General features: G+C 43.6%; 1 protein-coding gene across 3 annotated transcripts; it reads right to left on the bottom strand.

Moving 5' to 3' along the window:
• Positions 1-4104: 4104 nt before the first annotated feature.
• Positions 4105-19023, bottom strand: CDADC1 (cytidine and dCMP deaminase domain containing 1). 3 transcript variants are annotated; one of them, XM_085060007.1, is made up of 9 exons: positions 18913-19023; positions 16013-16107; positions 14331-14508; positions 12904-13482; positions 10897-10946; positions 9690-9859; positions 8440-8629; positions 7723-7783; positions 4105-6463 (listed from the first exon to the last, which is right to left on the bottom strand). In XM_085060007.1, the coding sequence occupies exons 1-9, from the start codon at positions 18989-18991 to the stop codon at positions 6390-6392; spliced, it is 1476 nt and encodes a 491-aa protein (XP_084916133.1). In that variant the 5' UTR covers positions 18992-19023; the 3' UTR covers positions 4105-6389. The 3 variants fall into 3 exon arrangements, with proteins under 3 accessions (XP_084916133.1, XP_084916141.1, XP_084916146.1); XM_085060015.1 differs by having other exon boundaries at positions 4105-5505; XM_085060020.1 differs by having other exon boundaries at positions 4105-4475.
• Positions 19024-20767: the final 1744 nt, after the last annotated feature.

The raw sequence follows: 20767 nt of genomic DNA, 5'->3' as shown, positions 1-20767 counted from the left end.
CCAGGAGAGCTACCAGTCTGTCAGTGAATGGAGTTATTTCTTCTGAGTACACAGAGAAGACAGCACCAGGTCTTTGGGGCCATGAAGTGCCTTACTCAACTCTTATGAATAGAGGCCCTTTATTTCCAAATTGCTGGGTTCGTTGCCTCTACTAACGCTCAGCTTTGGCAATGCCCTTCAACTCCCTTGAAGAACAGCTGGCTTGACAAGGGTTTGGAGCGGATTTAAAAATACCCTTGTCAAAGCGGAGCCTGCTGCATCTGTCTGTGCAAACATGCAGTCAGGGTTGGCTTTTCAGCAGGCGGCACACCCCGGCACAGCCCTGCCCCGGCAGCCAGCAGGGAGCAAACAAACCCAGCCTTTGCTCAGGCAGACGGTCAGATGCCCAATGGGCTCTGTGTGCCTGGGACAAGCAGGAGCCTGCAAGGAGCAGGGCTCTTGAAATCCCATAGGGGAAGTGGAGAAAGGCATCTCCTCCCCATTTTAAAGCTGGGTGTGGAGGAAAATTTATATTCACAGATGGACTCGCCTTGTGCCCCAAGGAGTGTCAAGGGCAGAGACACAATTAGCTCATAGCACAGAGCAGGTTCTTGCTGTGGGCTGACAGCCTTCCTGTCAAATGCTCAAAGGAAAGTGACACTGGGGACCAGCAGGCAAGAAAACAGGATGTCCCAGGGGATGGCAGGCATTGCAGAGGGAGGAGAGACACATGTTCATTCCAACAAAAGACCCAGCTCTCCTGCTAATACATACCAGTTCTATCCATGTAGTTAAGCTCCTCTTGGTCCTGCTGGCTTTTGTTTTCTCTAGCTAAATCTGTCTTGCCCCACAATAGGAATGAAAGACAAAGTGAAGGTGAATGTACTAGCATTCACAATATGTTACATACATCTTTCAGGTAGTTCTGAAATAACATTGGGGAGGAGAAAATGTGTCTATGCTGGCATTTGTGTGACATGTCCCTAAGGCCTTGGCTCTTGCTGAAGTTATTGTTCAAGTGCTTCATGGTTTCCCCACACTTCTTCAACCCCTTGTTTTCCCTCCAAGTTAGAAATTTAGCTGCCCTGGAGGAAAATTTACTGGCAGAGCAGTGAGGTGACCTCACTGGAACCAAAGTACAGATAGTTGAGCAATGAGGGTGAAGAAGGAGGAAAAAGTCAGGCTTAGTTGTTAATATACCTGTCTTGTGCCACTGAAGAACATGTTGAAACTGGTACAGACCCCATCCCTTCGACAGTGGTCCTGCAGCTCCAGGAAGCCACCCAGTCCTGAGGCAGAGCCTGGCTCCCTGGGAAATCAAAGTGGAAAATTTGCAGTACAGACAGCTGATACTTGGAGGGCAGAAGATAAATGTCACCCCACAAAATACCCCAGGGAAAAACCCATGCTCAGCATTTTCCTCTGCATGTCTGTTCCTGGCCCAAGCATGGTGAAGCCTGTGCTGCTGCATGCCAAGCAAGGAGGTGCCTTACCTACATGACAGATGTGCCAGCCATGATTTTTCCTCTTCCCATTTATGAGCTTTGAGTTGCCTCGAGTGTTCTGACATTTACAATGAGCATCAGCACACCTTTGTCTTGTTCTGTCTGCAGCAGCAGGACTGTCTGTGTGTCAGTCACAATCACAGAATCATGGAGTGGTTGGGGTTGGAAGGGACCTCTGGAGACCATCCTGTCCAACCCCTCTGCTAAAGCAGACAAAAGTTGCACAGGATTGCACCAAGATGGAGTTTGAATGTCTCCAGGGAAGCAGATTCCACAGCCTATCTGGGCAGTCTGGTCTAGTGTTCTGTCACCCTCGCATTGAAGAATTTCCCCCTTATATTCAGATGAAACTCCCTGTGTTTTGTGTGTACCCGTTGCCTCATGTCCTGTTGCCGGGAACTACTGGAAAGAGTCTGGCCTCACCATCCTTTACACACCTGGCCCTGAGACATTTGTCTGCACCAATCATATATTTACAAATAATACAATATAAATTTTATGCGGCAGACCAGAGCCGCTCCCTCGCTGCCCGCTGCTGGGCCGGAGCCTGGCACAGCGCGGGTCCTGGCATCCCGGCGGATCCCGGCGGATCCCGGCGGATCCCGGGGCTCCCCCTCCCCGGGCTGCCTCGCAGAGCGGCATTTCCCTGCCAACAGCGCCCTCTCCCGGCTTTATTTTGCCGGCTGGCAGGGGCGGGTGCGCTGGGAAATTAATTTAATTTATTGGCAATCAAATCAGAACAGGGTAATGAGAAATAAATACTTATTAGAACAACTTCCCCATACCACTCTTTTCTTCCCGGGCTAAACTTCACTCCCGAATTCTCTACCTTCTCCCCTCCAGCAGCACAAAGGAAAGAGGAATGGGAACTGTGGTCAGTCACGACACGTTGTCTCTGCCGCTCCTTCCTCCTCAGGGAGGGAACTCCTCACACTCTTCCCCTATTCCACCGTGGGGTCTCTGCCACGGGTGACAGTCCTCCATGAAATTCAACATGCATCCTTCCCTCGAGTTGCAGTTCATTAACTGCTCCACTGTTGGTCCCTACAGGGTCACAAATCCTGCCAGCAAACCTGCTCCAGAGTGGTCTCTCTCTGCTGACTTCCCACAAATCCTGCCAGGAGTCTGCTCCAGCACCGGCTTCCCACAGGGTCACAGCCTCCTTTGGGCATTCAGCTGCTCCAGCATGAGCTCCTCCATGGATTGCAGGTGGATCTCTGCTCCTCCATGGACCTCCATGGGCTGCAGGGGCACAGCTGTCTCACCATGGCTGCACCATGGGCTGCAGGGGAATCTTTGCTCTGGTGCACCTTCTGCACCTCCTTCTGCACTGACCTTGGTGTCTGCAGAGCTGTTCTTCTCACATATTCTCATTCCTCTCTGGCTGCTCTGGTGCAGCTTTTCCCCACTTCTTAAATCTGTTAGCCCACTGGCACTATCACTATCATGGTTGCTGCTGGGCTTGGCCTTGGCCAGTGGCTCATCCATCCTGGAGCTGGCTGGTGTTGGATCTGTCAGATATGGGTGAAACTTCTGGAAGCATCTCGCAGAATCCATCCCAGAAGCCACCCACTACTAAAACCTTGCCACACAAACCCAATAAAAAAGTAACCCAGATCTATTTAAAATCGGCACATACCATTAGCCTTCTTTGCCTTCTTACTCTCCAAGCAATGTCACTTACTGGATCCAACAAATTAAAGACAGATATTTGGAGTCTGGTTTGCAGGCACAATGGCTGAAACAAAAAAATCTATTCAGAGGACTACAAAGATTTCAGAGTAGTCCCCACATTAAACATGGCTCTGGGAAGCCTGTCCCTTTGCCAGCCTGGCTGTGTCCCACTGCCTGCTCACTGTGGTCTACGATGCCATTTCAGTTCAAGAGAACTTCTGAAATGCATCTCCCATCTGTCCCCACTTACTGCATGTGGCTCTGTGACATGAACCAGTCTTGCAGGGCATCGAGCGGATTCCTTTCAGCTGAACAGGAAAACTAACTGTAGGAATAGCTGTAATGCACTCCACTGGCTATCAGGCTCTCAGTCCATATGCCTGGACTGGAACCAGGTGGATGTAAATCCCTGGGAGGCCAGACCCCCAGCATCACCCACTCCCTGCTACAGCCTCGCTGCCCCACAGCCGCACTGCAGACTGGCACAGCTGTTGGCTCCAATCACCGCAGCAATCCTGCTCTGCTCTGAGGTGACTGGGAATTGGGGCACCTGGGATTGCCCATACACGCAATCCAGAGCAGCAAGGCAGGAGGTGAGAAGGGACCAATTCTACTGTGGGACAGACAAAGCTTCATCCACTTTGATCCTCTCCAACCAAGGAACAGGCTGCGGAGGTGGCAGCTTGCAGTGGTCCCTGATGCAGTTTCCACTCTCCTGAGGTCCTGAGGAAGAGGAAATTAATCCTCATAGGGCCAAGGAAGGGGATTCCAGCCCTTTCCTGGGGGTGGCAGGAGACAGTCATTTGTTGAGATAAATCCTTCAGGAAGAGCAGAGGGAGGCATTGCAGCTCAGCAAACAGCACTGGGCCTGTAAGGGGTGTGAGCATTCCACAGCACTCTGTAATGTTCCTAATAACCCAAAGCACTTAAAAATACACCTCAGTACTTACTGTCAGATTAATTTATTAGCAGGAAGCATGTTTTGCTGTAAGGCAGACAATTAACAGAGAATTTCTGTAATTCTCAGTCGAGGCCAAATTATTACTGATAGTTAATACCTGCAATTAAAATGATTGTTCTGAAATGAAAGAGGCTGAAAATGCATATGGAAATTTCATACAATGTATAAAATATATAACTTTTACATTTCTTGAGTAAATATTTTGCAGTTTTTATGTAAGAAACAAACATCCTACAGTTGATTTGCAAAATAAGCACTGCAGATGTCCAGTATTCTGTGTCTCTCCCTGGTAAGTAGACAAGCAAAGCAGCACCTGCAGAGTCCATGGGTTGAGAGGAACACCATTCACATTGTTCCTGTTGGCCAAGATAAAGTCCCTACTTAGTAATTCCAGTAAAAATTAAAGAAGTAGGGTTATACTGAGAATCAGAGCCTACAGAAATTTTTGAGCCTCTGGAAGAATCTTTAGAATATAGTAAGACAGAAATAAAGGCTAGGGTTCAAAGCCTTCAGCCTTACAAGCAATTCCAAGTTTCACAGAAAGTTTTGTTTAAAAAAATCCTCTTTTTAAAAAAAAGTAATTAAAAGCAAAGGTAGAATCTTAACTCCTCCTGGAGTAGAGATTACCAGCAGTGTAGTTATTTCATGTGTGTGGTATTTGACTTAATTTACTTCTCTGTGTACCCAGGGCACCTAGGATGTTTCAGGGACTTTACAGTTCCAGCTGTTCCTATGAAGATACAGATTTTATAAATTTTGATAGATCACAGCAGACAGATCACTATAAAACTTGAAGGGGCCTTAAATCTGGCCCTGTTTTTTCTTTGCTTCTACTCCAAGTAGAAGAGCATTGCCAAGGGATTATGGAAACAAGAAAGTTTCAGTGGGTGGACTAGGGCAGACTTTTTATTCTAATTGGGACAGTGTACACCATCCAGTCACAGACCTGCTATCTAGTTCCAAGCTTTTCCAAAACCTAAAACAAACAAAGACAATCTACAGATGCATCCTAAGACATGAATCTCCTTCCAGGACTTTAAGAAGAGCAGCAACGACAAGATGCATGAAAGAACTGGGAAAGGGCTGTTTACATCTCCTACCAACAAGAGCAGAAAAAGATCTAAGGTATTTGCACTTGAGAGCTCAGCAGAGAAGTGAACAGAAAGTCTGGGGACATCTGCTGAAACAAGCAGTTAGAGGTCAGATTCAAAGCAGGAAACACATGGGAATTAGGAGAGAGACCTCTCGAAAGATTCTGAGTACAACTCTTTGCTCTGGTTACCCATTACTTACCCCCTCAAAACTAGCAACAACACTAGACTGCAGTTTCAGTGGCTGTTTTAATGTCACCCTTGCTCCACATGTAGTCATCCAAGAGACTGGCACCTGAAAAGATTTGGGCTATTACACTGGTACACATCATCCTGTCTAAGAAACAACAGGACATTGGGGATTTATTAGCTTCTGTAGTCCTAGGAGCCTGTTAGTGAAGATTAACAAAACCTCAACACTAGCAATCTTCACATATATGTGGGTGCCAGCGAGGTGCATACAGCCAAATGCTTTTAGGCCTGCTTCCAGAAGCTGAGAAAAAGCAAAGCTAATCTTTGTCTTCATTAATTCAGATGGGCTGCAATTTAGGAAGCACACAGAGCAGCAAGGCAAGTACCACAAAACTAAGCAGCTCTGCTGCTATGGTAGGAAGTGTGTATGAGAGACAAGATTAGTCTCCAAATCATTTAACTAGCAATGATTGCTATTCCAATGGTTTTGTGTCCATTATACTGAGAAGCAGACTGAGAAGCAAAAGCCGCTTTCAAGAACAGAAATAGTTGCTGGTGATTATTTATCTACCATGTCCTAGAAGATTCCCTTGACAATTTTATTTGAAGAACTAGGGATTATTTCTGCCTTTTGCTAGCCCAGAACTTATAAATCCAGTCCCTCAATCCATACACCAAGCAAATAAGACACTATTTTATTGTTACTCTGATCTACCAGCAATAAACTTTCGGTATATATTTTTGAATGTGTTAAAAATGATCAGCCACCCAGTTACTTTCACAGAAAATACAAGCAGCATTTTTTCGCCAGGAGCTTCTAAATTAAAAAGACCTTCAGGTAACACCATAAGACATTAAAGACATAATAAATAAACTTATTCTAAAATTCACTTTCCAAACAATAAATAAAACTCTTCCTTATTTGATAGTGCAAACAGGCTGTAGTATAAAAAGTACAAAGCGAGACTGCAAGAAGTGCTTAATTATTCAGTAATGACCAAGACACAGTTTCTTGTTTTGGTGCTGCTGGTCATCCAGAGGTTTTGTTTTCTGTACCCCATCTAAAGAAAAAAACATGCATGGAGCATTAATACAACAGCAAGTATAGCCTAATACTGATCATGGACAGGCACATTGCAATAACACTGGGGCTGGGGAATGGGGTGGAGATTGTCTTCTTCCTCTTACAGAGGAACACAAAATAATAATAGCTAAGAGGAATACTAAGGAAAGACAGGAACTTAAACTAGTTCAGTATTGGCAATGCAGTCAAACCACACTAAAGAAAACTTAGAGAAATGAGCCCTGTAAAAGGTTGTCAAACAAAGTACTCCAAGATGAATCTTTCTCCAGCTGGGTTTAAAAACCATTAAGAGAGAGAGACAAACAAGCCCTAACATTTTGCAGTGATCACCAATGCCATAAACGCTATTCTGAGGCCTTCCCTCCCCGCTTCCCACAGTCCATAAGGAAATAGCTAACAAAGAGATTTCTCCACTAATCTATCTCAGTACATGTTAGGAATTTGCTTGGAGTATGTGGCTATTTCTGTGCCACAAAAACTACCTTCAGTCTTTTTTGTGCTCCTAGCACGGTACTCAATGCATCCTTACACTGCATCTTCATGGTTGAGACACAAAAATTATTTAGCTGCTTTTTCCATGTTGCTTTCCCCTCTGGATGAGAAACATTTTAAGAATTGGTAGCTGACAGTAGATGCCTGTCATGGGTCCCTTTTGTAGCACAAAAAGGCTTCAAAACAAGACTTAACTCTGTTTTGAGAAGATGACAGCTCCCTTGCTACGGGGTGCATGCCAACAAGGATCTTGTGACCTTTATAGTATACATGTGCATATATATACACAAATATACAAGCAGCAAGATGTTCTGCAGAACATACTTAAAATGACTTGGAGGAATCCAGTCCAATTTCTCTTGAAAAATAATGGTACTCTTTATATAAAACAATATAAAAAGTTTTTATACAACAAAATTTAAAACATGATCAAGTAGTCTGAAATGATCTATGTGCCAAAAAACATGTTGACCTTCATAATAGCATTGCTAGCTTCTGTAATGTGTGTAAATGCTAAGCATTTTGTTACAAGTTAGTTCACTGATTAGTTAGTTATTGCCTATTACAGTTAGCTCATCTATTAAAAACCTCAGAAAAGTTTTCATAACAAAATTTAACTCACTGAAATCAAGACTTATTAAGACTAAACAATCCCAGAGGGAATCAGGTTTATTAAAACATGCTTAAAATGTGATCTCACTTATTGACTTCAGTAATAAAATGAACTAATGAAAAAATACTTACTTTCCCTGGCTGTAGGGTCATGGAATTCAATGGCATTAGTGTGCAATGGGTTTAGTTGCCACTGGTAAAAGAAGAAGAAAATGTTTACTTATTCCAGAAGACAGAATAAGGAGCAAAGGGAAAAAGGAAAAGCATCCTTCAGTACCCTTCACTGTGAGGCATGACTAGGGGTGAGGTGGGAAATGAAGGGCTCCCCCTCGAATACACACTTGCTTTGAGGACAAGTAAGTATTAAGGCATGCAGACATTTACTCCCTTGAGAAGGGGGAATGAGGCTGCTCACACCAACACTGCTGCAGTTTGTCACAGGGAGTGCCCTTGACTGCAGGTGCACTCAGCCACGTTTGAAACTCACTGCAGCTCTTTCAGGAGCTGCTGGAAGGGCCAACAAAACCACTCAGTGACTTCCCACACCAGCTGCCATGCTGTGACAGGGGAAGCTTGGAGAGAACTTCACAGAGTGAAGAGACCACCTCCAATAGCAACAAGTTAGAGGGGAATCCCCCATGTAGATACAGAAAACAGAGGGGCTTGGCCCCACCATCTGGCACACGACACAGCATGGCTCCCCAGAATTGTGACAGAGCAACCCCTCAATTCCACTCACCTGACTAAACAGCACAGCACTCCTCTATGCTGGCTGCAGATGACTGCTCACTCCACTCTCCCATCAGTTGCCCCCCCAGTTTTTAGAATACAGGACATTAAGTCACTTACTGTAAATTTGCTTACACCCTCAAGTTCATCAAACTTCATATAGGATATGTCTGCTTTCTTTTTTCCAGCATCAACATCTCCTGCATAAATCTGTTTGATTCCAGCTCCTTTAATTAAAGGGACACATTCATCACATGGACATTTTGTCACAAATATCATGCTTCTCTCATCTGGCTTTATTTCTCGACACCTAGAAGCAGTCAGAAAACAGAATTTCAGAGTTTTTATCTTGATAGTTTGAATTGTGACAAATTTGATACCTCAAAAAGTAAGCAAAGAAGTGTTATTTACTCTCAGAAGCAACTTATTTCTGATCAAGCGCACAAGCACTCAGTGGAATCTGGTTTGGTTTCACAATCAGTGAACAACACCCACCCTATGTCTCCACACCTATTACTGTTGGAACCTTCATCAACTGCCACACTTCAGCATTTTGGGTTATAGCATGGTCTAACAAGCAGAGCATGGTCTAACAAGAGTTATCTCAAGGATAACTGAAGGAACCAACATCGTTTAAAACCCAAGTTCATGTAAGAAATCTGAAGAAACCCCAGGAGCTGACTGCGTCCATACACATCCAACTTCTACATCATAGGCATAAACAAGACTGTGACTGCAATCCACAGTTCATCACAGTGACACCACACATTGTCCTAGTTTTGGCTGGAATACAGTTAATTTCCTCTCAGCAGCTGGTGCTGTCTTTTGGATTTAGTATGAGAATAATGTTGAAAACACATTGATGTTTTAGACGTTGCTAAGTAGTGCTTACTCTGAATCAAGCACTTTGATTCATATTCTGGCACAGTCTGGTGGTGAGAAGCTGCACAAGAAGCGGGAAGGGTGACCCAAACTGGCCAAAAGGATACTGCATACTGTAGACTGTCACACCCACCATATTAACTGGGGGAGTTACCTGGAAGGGCTGTTAATAAGAGTTCAGGGATGGGGTCTGGCATTGATCAGTGGGTGGTGAGCAATTGTATTGTGCATTGTTTTTAACTTGGGTTTTTTCTTTATCATTATTTACTATTGTTAATAAATTTTAATTTGTTTCAATTATTAAACTGTTCTTATCTCAACCTACAAGTTTTACTTTTGATCCTTTTCCCCATTCCACCAGGGCAGAGGTGAGCAAGAGGCTTGCCTGGTTTGTACTTATCAGCTGGGCTTAAACCACAACATGTATTTGTCATGGAATTGTTTCTGAACCATCTCACTCTTGTCAGTGGTAAAAATAAAGTCATTACCTGAATGTCAGGGCATTCTGCTCCGCATGGATAATGTATCTGAACTTTCTGATTTCCCGATCTTTTTGCTTATCATCCATGTGTGGAAAATCAGCATATTCAGATCCAACAGGAAAGGCATTGTAACCACAGCCTACAAAATACATTGCTCCTGTTCCATCACAGCCTCTCTGCAACAGTAAACAAAGCATCAAATTTGGATGAATTTAAACAGAGTTGTAAGTCAAAGTGCTGTGCAATGTATACTTTTGTATGATCAGCTCATGTCAAGTTACAGCAGCTGAAAGACAGCTCAGCTCTTGCCAACTGCTCCATGTCTGTATGGAGCTTCTCCACTGAGCCCTGCAGGAGCTGCACAGGCAAAGTGTAACACCTCAGTTACCTGCACCAGGCTTTTGAGCCTTTCCTTTTGGCAAGTAATACTGACAGCAGGGACAAGAAGTCTGAAGGATATAGTATTTTACAATGTACACAATTAAACACAGCTGGAGTTCATCCCTGATGTGCCAGAGGTGGTGTTTTGCCTGTCACTCAGCAGACCCAGTGACCAGTGGGTTGATAAGAGGCAATTGGCAATTGAAATCAGAAAAAGAAACAAAGCAGCTGATGGCCAGTGTTAAAAACAAATTAAGAGTATATTGCAGCTGCATGAAGAATGAGGTCTTCTGGGATAGGTAACATGCATAAGCAGAGATATGAAGAACATAAACTTTATGTTTGGATGGGAAAAAGCAATATTCATAGAAAAAACAATATTCATAGAAAAATACTACTTTGATCCAAACAGGAATGTGCTAAAGCCAATACAGCATTTCATCTGCAACAAATTTCCTCAGGAGATTGTCAGGCTATAATTGCACTGAGACCTCTCCTAAGAAGAGCTGCAAAGAGGGACTGTGCAGAGTAGGCACGTGCTGCCTGACCACCAGCTGTGGCAAAACCTCTTAGCCAGGATACCTGGAATAACTGACAATGTCTAAGGAAGCAGGCATACTGAAAACCCAGGTGGACACACTGTCGTAATTACTAAAAGCATTTATACCTCCCCTTCATTTTAGAGCATAACAATGAATGACTCATTAACTTAGTTACTAAAGCTTTGTGTGTGTATGGAAAACAGAAGTGAATAAACTTAGAGGAAAATAACAAGCTCAAAGCCAGTGTATGAATTGTGAGTGCAAGAAAAAGTAACTTTTTAAATACTTACTGATTTTTCCTCTGCCCAAATAATAGCTCCAACTCCTGTTTTATGATCCTCTGAAATACATAACATTTTAGAAGTAAGTAACAAATAAAACACTTCTGAGTTACATATACATTAACATATGACATTCTAGAGTAAGGAATAACATTTATTGTTTCTTTGTGGATAGAAAGAAAGAAATGCAGAAAGATTAAAAGCTTTGAAATCATAGGAGCCTACTGTAAAAGCTGGGTGTGCTCTAACTGCAAGGCAGTCATTCTATGACTTTGCTGTGAAGATTTGTTCACAAACGCAATGAAGCAACCAACACATAGATAAGAAAATGTGTGCCAAGAATATGTGTGGGCAGGTTCACTGATGTGAGGCAGCAAACTGATAAAAAGCTTCTTGTTGTTTACTACTTAATTACTTAACTTCTGCCATTCTTTAAGTTTATGGTTCTGTGGTCTGAAGTCCTGTCAAAATTAGTAGTATTTTATACAAATTCAGAGACAAAATACTAACAATTGGATTTTTGGGGTGCATTCTATCACCGCCACAGGAGAACTGGTACAGAGCTTTCATTATGTGACTTGGATGCTTTTTATGGAAATTGAAAATTTTCCCCAGTAGCTAAAAATGACAATCTTGACCAGTTAGAGCATACCAAGGAGAAAAAAATGTTTCAGGCTTCCATTGATTAATATAGCAGAACACACTGTTTCCATTGATCATTTCCATCATCCTTAGTATCACACTACCATATACAATCACTCAAAGAGGGCCTTTCCTGCCAAAACCATTTTATCAAAGCTGACTTAATTTATAGTCTGCATATTTATTAGTCACTGATGAAGTGAGGAGGAAAATAATGACTGATTAAGCCAGCATAGAAAATATCCTATGATCTTTCTCCCTTTATATCCACCTATATAATAGTGTAAAGCATCTAAATATCTGTGTGTGAGCTGCTACTTATTTTAATTTCATTACAGTGGAATAAGAGTTGTCTCAAAAAACAGACCTAAGTCCAGGCTGCATATCACAGACAAAACTGAACTTTGCTGCCCCAAGAATGAGTACTCACGCTTAGTCATTCCATCTTGTTCTGTATAACAGTAGCTGTACAAAGAACTCATATCAGGTTCCATGAAACTTCAGAATTACATCTAAAAACATGATCTCCTCTGCAATTTTTGGAGGCAAAATTTCCTGAGGGTACCTGACTTAATAGGTTGGGTTTGTATGTGTGTGTTGGGGGATTAGTTTTGGTTTCAGATTTATATATGTACTATTTATTTGTTTACAACGGTTTAGAAAAAGCACCTATCATATCTAGAGGACAAAAACATCACTATGGAGTGCCATCAAGTTTTAAGTCTTCATATTCTGTTCTCTGGAAGAACTTATCAGTTTCCTGCCTTGGTACCCAGAGAGAATAAAGTGGTTAACAGAAGTCATCTCTGTCAAGAGAGTCAATAACTATCCTTCCATCTTAGAAGCCTGCACTTAAAACTCCAGCATCTGCGCACAGAAAACCCCCATCAGATATATAAGCACTTCCACTAATAAGATTAGAACTAGGAGACTTAATATAACTGCACTTAGTGTCCTACTGAAGGATATTATTTCACTGTTTTTTTCTGAAGTGTACATAATCTACTTGAAATATTGACATTTATATGATAACAGACGCATTTTGTGAGACCTCAGTAAAAAGAGCCTCAGAGCAGCTTGAAGAATTTAAATGCCATTCTGTTCTATTTTCAGTAGGGTGTTGGAGATGTTGGTAGGGCAGGGGTTGCCCTATTTCACTGTGTGTGAAATACCTGCACTGATTTCCTCGTGGAGAGCATTCACACACAATACTACATGCCCCTGTGGAGTCTTTACTATTACTGCTGTACTTCCCTCACGCATGTAGGACTGGCATTGAGCAGCTTGCTCAAAGTATTTGGAAGAATAAGACTGAAATCAGGAATTTCTCTGTTGATGAGACCCCATTCTTCCTGCACTCTGGTAACAACTCACCTGTGCGATATGCAAGCAGCCTGGCTTGTATCATACAGTGCCTTGCCACATCCTGGGGCAAACACTGATCGTCTGCTTCATTTGTTTGTTGTGATCCACTCTTGTAAAATCCAAAGCATCCAAAGACAGGGATACTGGCAGCCACTGTGGCCAAGACCAAGACAAGATCTTTCATATTTTGCCTAAGGTTGCTGAAGTACGGGTTTTCACAGAGGTTCTCCAGTCCTATTGTCATCAATATTTGCTTGTGCATTTCCTCATTTGAAATCAGAAATAAACTTTCATACTCTTTTATTCTGTCTTGTCTACATGCAGTATAAAAGTCAGTGTTATAGTTAGGCTGTGATTTTGCTACTTTCTGAATAAAATCAAACTTGGTGGAAGTTTCTTCAATAAACTGCACCATACAGTGCACCAAAGGCTGAAGCAGAACACACACACGAGCACGACTGTTTGACTTCAGTCTTTCCACTGCTTTGGCATCCAGCTTTGCATCCTCGGTGCTTGTGGGACTGGACACCTCATTCTGCAAGCTGATTTCAGGATCTGCAGGCCAGTAAGAAATCCTGTTCACCCCGGCTGGAAGGGAAGATAATGCAAAGAGAAGCAAAAGTAACTGTGCAAGTACAGTGGAACATAAAACATGGAACATAAAACTCATACTCAACACACTATTGCCTAACCCTGGTTTTACTTCTTTAAGGCCCCAAGTGCTGCTTAAGGGGTATCTAGACAACAAAAATGCTAGTAGATACAAGTATCAACGAGTTACCCAACTTGATAATCAGAATACAAACAAAAATTTGAGTTTCTTAAGTTCTTGGATCTTTGTGATTGCCTAATTTTGCATCTTACCTACAAGAGATAATCTAGTGACACGTAAAAAAAAAGTTAGCACTGACAGACATTGCTGCCAAGATTAAAAATCAATATTTGTGGAAGGGCCGTACCAGCAGATCCCATTTCAGGAAATGAATAATATGGCTTGTCTTCATCTCCCTTGGGAAAAGGAACCCTTAAGTACTCCTTGTGATTTCTTTATAAAACCCACTCTTCCCTGGTTCAGTCACAAGCAGAGGGAAGGCAAAGAAAAATACAGCAACCTAGGTCTAGTCATCAAGCTTAGATCTGCTCTGGCAGAGTGCAAAAGGAATGTCAGAATCTGAGCAGTGCACCCCAGCCGAGAGAAAAGCACCACCAGTGATAATGGTTGTGCACAACACACAAGCAGGGTCTTGGTAGCAAACCCCAGTCTCTTGACCCTCAGCTCCAGGAAATGTACATTCACCCTTATGGAAAACATCAATGCAGGCTACATGAGCTAGGGATTGGCATTCACAACTGGGACAGTCCAAAGAGAAAAGAGGCTTTCCTTTTTCAATCACAAGCGTAGGTATTACTCCTACACTACTACAGTCATTGCTTACCATTTACAATCATTTTTAAACAAGTTGAACATGGTTTTCTGGAAAAATAAAGATCACAGTTTTTAAGTCTTGATCCATGCTTAATGAGTGCAATCTGGCCAGCATGCAAGTCTGTACTGGAGCAATGAAGACCAATAATCTTCATGTTTTTCACCACAACTAGACCACTCTTCTTCACCTACAGAAAAAGGCATCATCATTATTATTATTTTACTTTTTTTCAACGTTGAGTCCATTAAAATGTTACAGCTCTTCCTTGGGTTACATTAATCAACCAGCAGCAGAGCATAGAGCTCTCCAGTACAAATTGTGACATGAATTTTAAACAATCTACACTTTCCTAAGCATTTTTATTGCTGTTTTGTTTTCACATGTGCTTGTTAACATCAGAGTGCTGTGGCTCTGTCAAACTCCAAACTGGGACTTGTCACAAATTTATGATTTTTTCTGGTCATTGCTTTGCCCATAACAAAATCCAGAAGCAGCATACAAAATTCTGTCAAATTTAGCTGAAACCCTCTCTGAATGAGCCAGCACCTGGAAATGCTCACAAATTTAATTTCTGTCTTAAGCTAGACCATCCTGGGAGCCAATAGCTTCTCTAGCTTTATTTCTATCTCTTAATTTGTGGAATGAATCCTAGTTCTAAAGAATCTTCCATGGAAGGAGTCTGCATACTACAGACAAGAGCTACTACATCTGGATTCCCATATATTGTGACGAAACTAGATACAAGCTAGTTTGATGAAGCTGGTGAAACAGATCTCCTGATGCAATCCAGCTGCTACTGAACACTGCTGCCTTAGATCTGTGAATTATTCAATTGCTTTATGGTTACAGAAATTAGACTTTACTTAAGCCCTACACACAACCCAAGTGCCATTTCTGACTGGATTATTAAATTTGAAACTGCTTTTGAAGGCTGTAGATGCTGCTCATCTATCCCTCTTTCTGATCTAGCCTGGGACATACCCAGCCCTGAAAATGAGGCCTAATTGTCACTCAGATTATTTTCCTATCTTATCTTGCCGTGGCTGATAAATGTGCTATGGATCTTAGCACGTGGGTAAACTCTGCACAATGCAGAAATCATTTAAAGAGCACAGTAACAACTCTGGTCTCAAAAGGAAACATCCTGTTCCAGGTCAGTTTGAAAATGCCTCTTGACTTTGAAGAGTAACTGGCTACTATGTAGAAGACCCACTCTCAGGAGCAGTTTCTTTTCCTTGTCACTAAAGTAGTTATCTACAAGCTCTTGATCAGCAAACATTTCAAGTATTTGTGGGCACCTCCACTGTATAAAAGAACTCATCTACAGTCATGAACACTGTAGCTCTTTTAGAGCTCCTCTACACCATCAACCACATTGACTTTATATACATGGTATACACCGTGTCTCCTTTGTTGTGCTCTTTAAAACACCTGCCATTTTTTAGTGCTTGCTTCACCTCTTGGGGTGTACCTTGCCTTTCAAAGTTTTCAGAAATAGCATGCTATTTAGCCATTTTGCTGTTTTCCTCCCACCACAGGATTATTTTTCTACTTCTAAGAAATAATTTTAAAAAGTTTATTTTGTTTTGTTTTTTTCATCTGGACTCTGTGTCATGTAAAGAGCAGTTGGGTTAAATTTACTGAAGAAGCTCTTCCGAAAGACCAATTAACAGTAAGCAGAAGCATTTTACCTGGGATTTTTTCTGTTGCTCAGCTGAGGGAAAGAGCTCCATCCAGAGACTTAATAAAGTAAAAAGATTGACCTTAGAAAGTCTTGGCATTTGACCTGTTTTGAAGAAAAAAAGAAATATTTATTAGAGAATATATATGAAGAAACTCCACACTGTTGAACATTATTTTTCGGGTCTTCTACACCACAGCTGCTACAGAAGCTGGTTTGTCAACCCCTTCTGCTGTTTCAGCAGCTAAATCCACACACTGTCCTTTTCAGGGCAGTTGTTGCCAACACAGGGTGCCCACATCTGGATGCAGAGATAGATTTGTGCAACAAGAGGAAGTGGTGAAACTTTCACTGAAATTCAGTGAGTTGGCTCAACTCAGAGGTGTAGAGCAGAAATCATAGATCAGATCATCAGATCCCACATAACTTCATGTGCTCAAATGATTCACAGATGGTTACAGAAATCTGAGACAGCTTCTGATTCAGCTTCAGGCTCACCACAGAAGAGGGCAAAAATATCCAGCATGCATCACAGTGTTACACTGACACCCGCAGCAAGAGTGGCCGAGCCATTGTGAAACCTCACAGTTACATCAGTTCTGGAGATCCTGCTTCTGAATTCCCACATTTTGCTTACATTTTGGTTAGATTCTTACAAAAATTTAAACCATTTGCTCAGGCTGTCACTTTTGACAAAATATCAAAATGCAAGAATCCCTTCTCAGAGTACCACCTTGTGCTGTGCTTCTACCCAAAATCTGGGTGTTGCCCTGTGAGAGCCAGTGCTCGGCATTACTGAGCGTCCCACAAAGGAAAAACAAGGAAGTACTGCACTGATTGGTAAAGCTTGCACTGCTCCAGATGTAAAGCTATCTTGACTCATACTTAGCAAGAAGTAAACTAAGTATTTGAAAAATCTCCAGTCTCTATTTCAGGGATGCTTACAGAGAGCTGTAATGAACACATATTCCTCTGCAGGTCTCACATGTGCTGTCTGACAACAGTAGTATTTCTGGTTCTATGTTTTCCCACAAATTTTTCTGGTTTTGCAAAGGAGGAAAAGGCAGTGGCAAGAATGGAATGGAATAGAGATAAACATTCTTTAAGTAGTTCCAGTAGCTTGGAAGAGATATAATCAGATACTAAGATTACCTGATTAGGGGAGAGGGTTAGTTTAATAGCACGTCTGTGAACCCAAACAATTATGACAGCAGATAAACATATGCAATCCGTGACTGAAATATCATTTTCAAACGGTATTTTAGCAGCTTTTTTCACACATAAGTGTGGTTTGGGAAAGCAAATACAGGCCTGTCAGCAGCCCTGTCTGATAGCACATTGTCCACTACTCCTTAGACTGCCCAGCTCTGCTACCCCACTTGGCACAAGCACTGCAAGGGGGACCTTGCAGTTAGAACAGTCAGATTGGTGTGCTAGAAATGTACATGGCAAGCAGCACACATGAAGATTTGTTATCACTTGTACTAAAAACAAACTGTAAGTCTACAAGCCACATCTAAAGAAGCAGAATCTGTTTTCTTAAATGGGCATTTGAGTTCATTCTCATCGCAGCCTGTTTACTCCTGTCATAGCACACACATGCACCGTTCCCAAGTGGCAAGCTAAAATAAACAGTGCAACTTATGCCAGTGCACACACACACACCTTTGTGTTTTCTAAAATGGACTACAATTTGGCACACAGAGTAGACTTAATGCACCACAAAAAGGTTTTAATTACTGTTTGTTTTCTTGCACCAAATTCGGATTTGACCTGCCAAACACACGGGAAACAAACTGAAGAACTCCCTGATATGAATTTATAATGAGAAGCAGGAGAATATTATGAAGAAAAAGGAAGGACCTTCAGTTACAGTTATCATATCTGTGTGTGTGCATCTTTACTCACTTAGGTAGGAAAACACTCCCTGAAGTGCAACGGGGTGAATAAAAAGCCAATTAAAGTGGACTGGAAAGAAGGCAGAAGACATCTTACAGAATTAAAAGCAACTACAGAAGATTGAGGCAGTAAAGGAATCAGGCTCTCTGCTCCTGAGAGCAAAACCACATATAAAAGGAGTGCTCTTCCCAGGTGCATCAGGCCCACTTGATACAAAGGCATGATTTTATTCCTCCCGGTTATGGATCTGGCTTCACTGAGGCAAGGCATGCTCCAGGGAAAGTGTGCTGTGAAAGCTGGTGCCAAAAATCCTGCTGCTGCTGTACCTGGAATCAAAGAGGAGCAGGGCACTGCCTACCCGGACATGGCTCAGATCCAGGATTATGCCATGGTTGCAAGGCAGGAGTTCCTAGTCCAAAGTCTGAAAAGCTTGTAACAAGTGCTTGACACCATCAGGGAGGAAGCTATCAGTGACATCACTCTGCTGCCTAGGAAAAGGAAACTAAAACCCATTTTCACACTTAACCAGTTTTGCTTGTGGGGAAGCAGGACTTCCATAAAACCAGGTTGAAACAAAACTCATATACCCATTCAGGAGACCTGGCAGCCTTATATGCTATATAAATTTTTATATATGCTTATATATGTAAGTATACTGACATGTAAGTATATACATACTTTATATATACACACACATACAGACATATATATATATACAGATGTAGGTACATATATATATATATGTATGTATGTATATATACACTTTATTGCGCTGCCTGTGAGGGGCAGGAGCACTCTCTGAGGCATAACCGGAGGAGGGGGAAGCGCGGGCTCCCTGAAGAGCCCCGGGCAGAGGCGGGCAGAGTTCCCTGCGGAGAGGACAACCCGGGCGGCCCCTGAAGGCGAGACCCGCGGGGCGCTCAGCGCACAGCCCCTCACAGCCCCCGGCCCGCGGCTCCCTCACGGCGGGGCAGGCCCCGGCCGCCCCCCCACCCCCGCAGCCCGGCTCACCGGCCATGCTGTCGGTCTGCGTACACGCCGCTTTCACTCGCGGCGCCCCCGCCGCCGCCGCCTCCTCCGCGCCGTGCATGGGTGCCGGTGCCGCCCGCAGCCCCCCGCCGCCGGCCCGCACCGCCCCCCGGGCGGCACCGCCCCATGCCCGCTCCGCCCCCGGGGCCCTGCCGGTCGCACGGCAACGGCGCTGACGGACGGGCGGCTCGGCCAATGGGGAGCGCGGGCGGGCGGGGGCGGGGCTCGGCGGTGTCCCGGCGGGAGGAGGAGCGGCGCTGCTAGCGGGAAGTTAGCGGGCAGCGCGGGGGCGCGGGCGGGCGGCGCGGGGGCGCGGGCAGCGCGGGGGCGCGGGCGGGCGGCGCGGGGGCGAGCCGCAGGGATAACCGGTGAGGCTCCTGGCTCTGCGCAGGACCAGCCCCGAGAGTCACACCGTGCACCTGACCAGCCCCGAGAGTCACACCGTGCACCTGACCAGCCCCGAGTCACACCGTGCACCTGACCAGCCCCGAGAGTCACACCGTGCGCCTGACCAGCCACCCGTTGGGCCAAGAACCTTTCCTGGTATCCAACCTAAAGCTCCCCTGACACAGCCTCACACCATTCCTTCGGGACCTGTCACTGGTGACCGCAGAGAAGAAATGGGTGCCTGCCCCTTATTTCCCCTCACTGAGGTCTAGGCTGCGATGAGGTTTCCCCTCAGCCTCCTGCAGGCTGAACAGACCAAGTGCCCTCAGCCCTCCCCACAGGGCTTCCCTTCAAGGCCCTTCGCCACATCTGTAGCCCTCCTTTGGGCACTCTAATAGAACAACAGAAGAGTCTCAGAATGTTTTGAGTAGGAAGGCATCGACAAGGATCAAGTCCAGCTCTAGCTTGAATGGCATGGGATCCCAGAAAGTTATTTTCTGCAACAGGTGTCTCAGTTGTGAGTGGTGCAGGGGGAGCAAAGACCAGAGCCTCTGCTACTGTGCTGTGTTGTGAGGGATCTGGGGGCTGTGCTCTGACAGGTTATTCAGCTTTCACCAGAGGCATCTAGAGGGACCAGCCTTCATTAATAAGCTCTGCTGGGCATCATGGTCTGTGCATAAACCAAGGCATGTGCTTGTGACCTCTGGGCTTTTTGACCAGAGCCTCTGTGGTGGAGTGTTTAATGCCCCTGCCACTTTTTCTAAGTATCAGGGTATGTAAAAGCTTCTCTGTGGGTACATTTTTGGAGATAAATCCATAAGCTGCTGTCATGTATAAAAGCCTAAATAATTATTCCAAGTCAGTGACAATAAAACCCCATCTTTAAGAGTTTCAGAGGTCCTCAGTCATCTAGACTAAAAAGACTAAGGACTAGAAGGACTAAAAATTAGTAAAAGAATTCCTGAGGATGTGACCTAAAGCAATACAGAATTCTTTGAGTCTCAAATCAAGTCAATTGAAGCCTAGAAACTGGATAAGAGCATGACTTAGGTTATAAATAGTTTCTTTTTAAGGATCCTTTTGTTTCCTCTATGGCCTAAAATTAATTTTTTGCTGTGCATGCATTGCATGACTATCTTAGATTAATTTTTCTTCTCTTTGGAAAAATGCCTTTGTAGATGCCCTCTTTATGAAAGATTACAAAAATGGTGTGTGCATTTTCACTTACCAATCTCTCAAATGTGATTGGACCATTGCTGAATTCTGTGTTAAAATAGACTGCATCAAGCAAAAGGGTAATGCCTTTCAGTATGTTTTTCTCCTGGTATCCCAAAACCAAACCAAGACTTGCAAGAAGTCCCTCTGCTCAGTTACACCTTGAGGTGTTTTTTTCCCCCACCACTGTGTTACATAATCTTTTTCTTCCACCAGTAGCTTGTTGAGTCAGACA

This window comes from Lichenostomus cassidix, chromosome 1 (genome assembly GCF_008360975.1).
Source record: "Lichenostomus cassidix isolate B80296 chromosome 1, HeHo_3.0, whole genome shotgun sequence".
NCBI classification, from domain to species: Eukaryota; Metazoa; Chordata; class Aves; order Passeriformes; family Meliphagidae; genus Lichenostomus; species Lichenostomus cassidix.
This window is presented reverse-complemented; position numbering and strand designations above follow the sequence as displayed.

Excerpts from the sequence above, each read along its gene's own strand:
- CDADC1 (XM_085060007.1), bottom strand. The coding sequence starts at position 18,991 with ATGCACGGCGCGGAGGAGGCGGCGGCGGCGGGGGCGCCGCGAGTGAAA. Across the intron at positions 10,947-12,903 it reads GCTGCTTGCATATCGCACAG|AGGATCATAAAACAGGAGTT; the intron begins GTGAGTTGTTAC and ends TATGTATTTCAG. Across the intron at positions 7,784-8,439 it reads AGGGTGTAAGCAAATTTACA|TGGCAACTAAACCCATTGCA; the intron begins GTAAGTGACTTA and ends TTCTTTTACCAG.